This window comes from Parus major, unplaced genomic scaffold (genome assembly GCF_001522545.3).
Source record: "Parus major isolate Abel unplaced genomic scaffold, Parus_major1.1 Scaffold421, whole genome shotgun sequence".
In the NCBI taxonomy this organism is placed as follows: domain Eukaryota; kingdom Metazoa; phylum Chordata; class Aves; order Passeriformes; family Paridae; genus Parus; species Parus major.
In genome coordinates, this window is record NW_015379327.1 from 28,548 (window position 1) to 31,457 (window position 2,910).

Genomic DNA, 2,910 nt, shown 5'->3' on the forward strand with positions numbered 1-2,910 from the left:
TGCCGGGAATAAAACCTGGGATGTGCCGAGGGGGGATTAACCCCCGCTTTGGGAAAATGAAGGCGGTCGGGCCCCCCAGGCCACTCAAGACCCCCGGACTCCCCCAACGGGAGCACCCCAGGAGGGGCTGGGGGCACAGATGCCAGTCCAGCGTTTCCCACAGGATCAGTGACCCCAAGTGGCTCCGCAGGGCCGAGCCGGGGGGTGGAGGGGGTGACAAAGTGCTGAGGTGCGGAACCCCCCCTTTTGGGGACAGGGGCCTCCCCCCGGTTACGGGGACCCCCCCCAGCGCCCCGGCCCCGCTGCCCCGGCCGTGCGTAACCCCCCCGGCACCGCCACGTTTATTTACCACGCGTTAATCCCAAGCCAAGACTTTTAATAGCCGGGATATTTCTGGGACACCCCCCGCCCCCCCCGCTGCCCCCCCCGGGGTGCTTTGGGGCTTGACGTCAGCCCGGCTATTTCTGGTGCTGCCAGCGGGCAGGAGGCCGCGGGAATGGCCCCTCCTGGCTCCCGGACCCCCGGCCCAGCTCCCGGACCCCCGGCCCGGCTCCCGGACTCCCTTCCCGCTGCTCGGGGTCCCGTTCCCAGTCCCAGGCTCCTCTCCCGGCTCCCATGGCAAGGCGGAGGGGGGACCTGGCCCGTGCGGGCCCCTCCAGAGGTGGTGGCACATCTGGGGGACCCTCAGGGATATGGGGGGGAGCAGTGGGGACCTCCAGGAGCTCCGGGAGGGAAGGAGGGGAGCGAGCGCCCCGGGACCCCCCGGTTCTGGGAAAAGGAGTCCTGGAGGTGATGGAGCCCCCGGGGGTTGATTGGGGACCGCTGGGGTGGCCTCTGCCACATCCCCGATGGCCCAGCTGAGACCTGTCCGGCTCCTCACTGCGGCCGCAAGGTCACAGCACCCCCGAGGGGTCCCCAAAGCCCCCCGGACAGACCCAAAGCCGGAACGGGACCCCAAGGAAAGCGGCCCGGGGACGGCAGAGGCGGCCAGGCCGTGTCCCCGTGCCACCGTGTCCCCGTGCCACCGCGCCGCGTGCCAGCCCCGTGCCAGGCACGGCCGGGCGACGCTCCAGCCCTGCGGCCGCTCCAAAAATACCGGCGGGCGGCTCGGGGGGGCCGGGGACGGAGGGGACACACACCCCCGTCCCCAACCGGCGGCGAGTCCTTCCAGCGGGACACGGGGCGCTGCCACCGCCCCGGGCCTCAGTTTCCCCTCCAGAGGCCGCGGGTGTCGGCGCTGCCGCGTGTCCCCTCGGGGAGGGGACATGAGCGCGTCCAGATGTCGCCGGAGTTCCCAGCGGGATAATTACAGGGCGGCTCTGCCGGGGAGCCAGCGGGAGCCGGGGCACGGCCCTCGTGGTCACCACGGCTGTCCCCAGGGGGCCGCGGGGACGCGCCCCCGGTGGCATAAAGAGCCACGTGTGATCCGGGCCACGCCGGTGACAGGAGCCGTGCCTCAGTTTCCCCTCACAGCGGGAGGATGCCGGGCTCTGGGAACACCGGCAAGGGGGCGGTGGCACGGGCTGGGATAACCGGGGGAGGAGGTGGCCGGCGCGGCCCCGGTGCCCCCCGGAGCCCGGGCACCCCCAGGGCCGTGCCCTGTTGGGTGGAACGCTGCTCCGTCCCCCGGCACCCCGGTATCTGGTGGCAGGCACCCCGAGGGGCTCCAGGGCCGCAGCGGGGACACGGCGGTGACCGCGGCGTGCGGAGCGGCACTCGCTGCGGTGCCCAGGGGGTGCAGCCCCCCGGGCCGGGCTCTCACCTGTGTCGCTCTGGGGGTCCATGGTGGCCGGCGGCTGCCGGGGGGGCTCGCAGAGGCGCGTGTCCGTCAGCGCCGGCCGGGGCACCGGGGCTGTGCCCGCGCCGCCCGGGAGCCCTGCGGGACCAAGCGCCTGTCAGCACCCCGGGACCCCCAAAACCGCCCCCAGCATCCGGCGGGGCCCGCACCGAGCCCCCCTGAGCACCCACCCAGGGCAGGATGTGGCCCCGCTCCCCTCCGCTGTCCCCCGGGGTGGGGGGGCCTGCGGACACCCCCAGAAGGGACCCGGGGGCTCGGCAGCACCACACAGGAAAAGGGGGGCTCCGCAGAGGGGGAGCCCAGGGCGATAGCAGGGAAGGACCCCCCGGCCGTGCCACCCCACAGGGACACGGATGGGACCCCCATAAGGACACCGGTGCAGGGGGGACACACGCTGCCCCCCCGCGATGTCCCCCGTGCTGTAACCCCCCCAAACCGAGGCATCGCCGCGATCCGGGGGGTCTGGGGGTGTCACCCCCGAGGGCCACGCGGCGGGACGGACCCCACGGGGGGGCACGGGGCACTCGCGCTGCCGGCGGCGCCGAGCCCGGCGCGGTGCAGCGGGGCCCCCCCGGCCCCCCCGCCCGCGGACCGGCCGCGCTGCGGAGCCGCCGCCGTTCTGGCGCACGGGCCCCCCGACACTGCGGGAACCCCGAACCCGCAGGGCCCCCCGAGCGCACGCGGAGCCCCCCACTGCACGGTGCAAAGCCCATCGCACCGGGACCCCCGAGCCGCGCCGGGAGCGCTCACTGCAGGGCCCCGCCGAACCGCAGCGGGATCCCCAATCGCGGCGGGATCCCCGAAACTGCAGGGCTCCCCCGAACTGCACAGGGCCCCTCCGGACTGCAGGGCCCCCCCTCCGCCTGCACGGGCTCTCCCGCCTCGAGCCGCACCGGGACCCCGGAACGCACAGGACCCCCCCAGCCGCACCGGGGTCCCCTCTTGCAGCTCCCGCAGCGGAGCGCACCGGGACCCCCGCTGCAGCCCCACCGACCCGCAGCGGGGCCCCCACCGGAGCCCCTCCCAAACCGCACGGGGATCCCTATCGCAACCCCTCCCGCGGGATGCACCGGGCCCCGCTGCAGCCCCCGACCCGCGCGGGGCCCCCCCGC

The 2,910-nt window shown here is 75.2% G+C and overlaps 1 protein-coding gene across 1 annotated transcript in view; it reads right to left on the bottom strand.

The window, feature by feature from the left end:
* Nucleotides 1-2,511, bottom strand: part of HDAC5 (histone deacetylase 5) — a 19,542-nt gene extending 17,031 nt beyond the window's left edge. The window contains exons 1-2 of the mRNA XM_033511666.1: nucleotides 2,235-2,511; nucleotides 1,763-1,876 (exon numbers count right to left, since the gene is read on the bottom strand). Of these exons, the coding sequence (XP_033367557.1) occupies nucleotides 1,763-1,876; nucleotides 2,235-2,511 (391 nt within the window). The remainder of the gene's footprint in view (nucleotides 1-1,762; nucleotides 1,877-2,234) is intronic.
* Nucleotides 2,512-2,910: the final 399 nt, after the last annotated feature.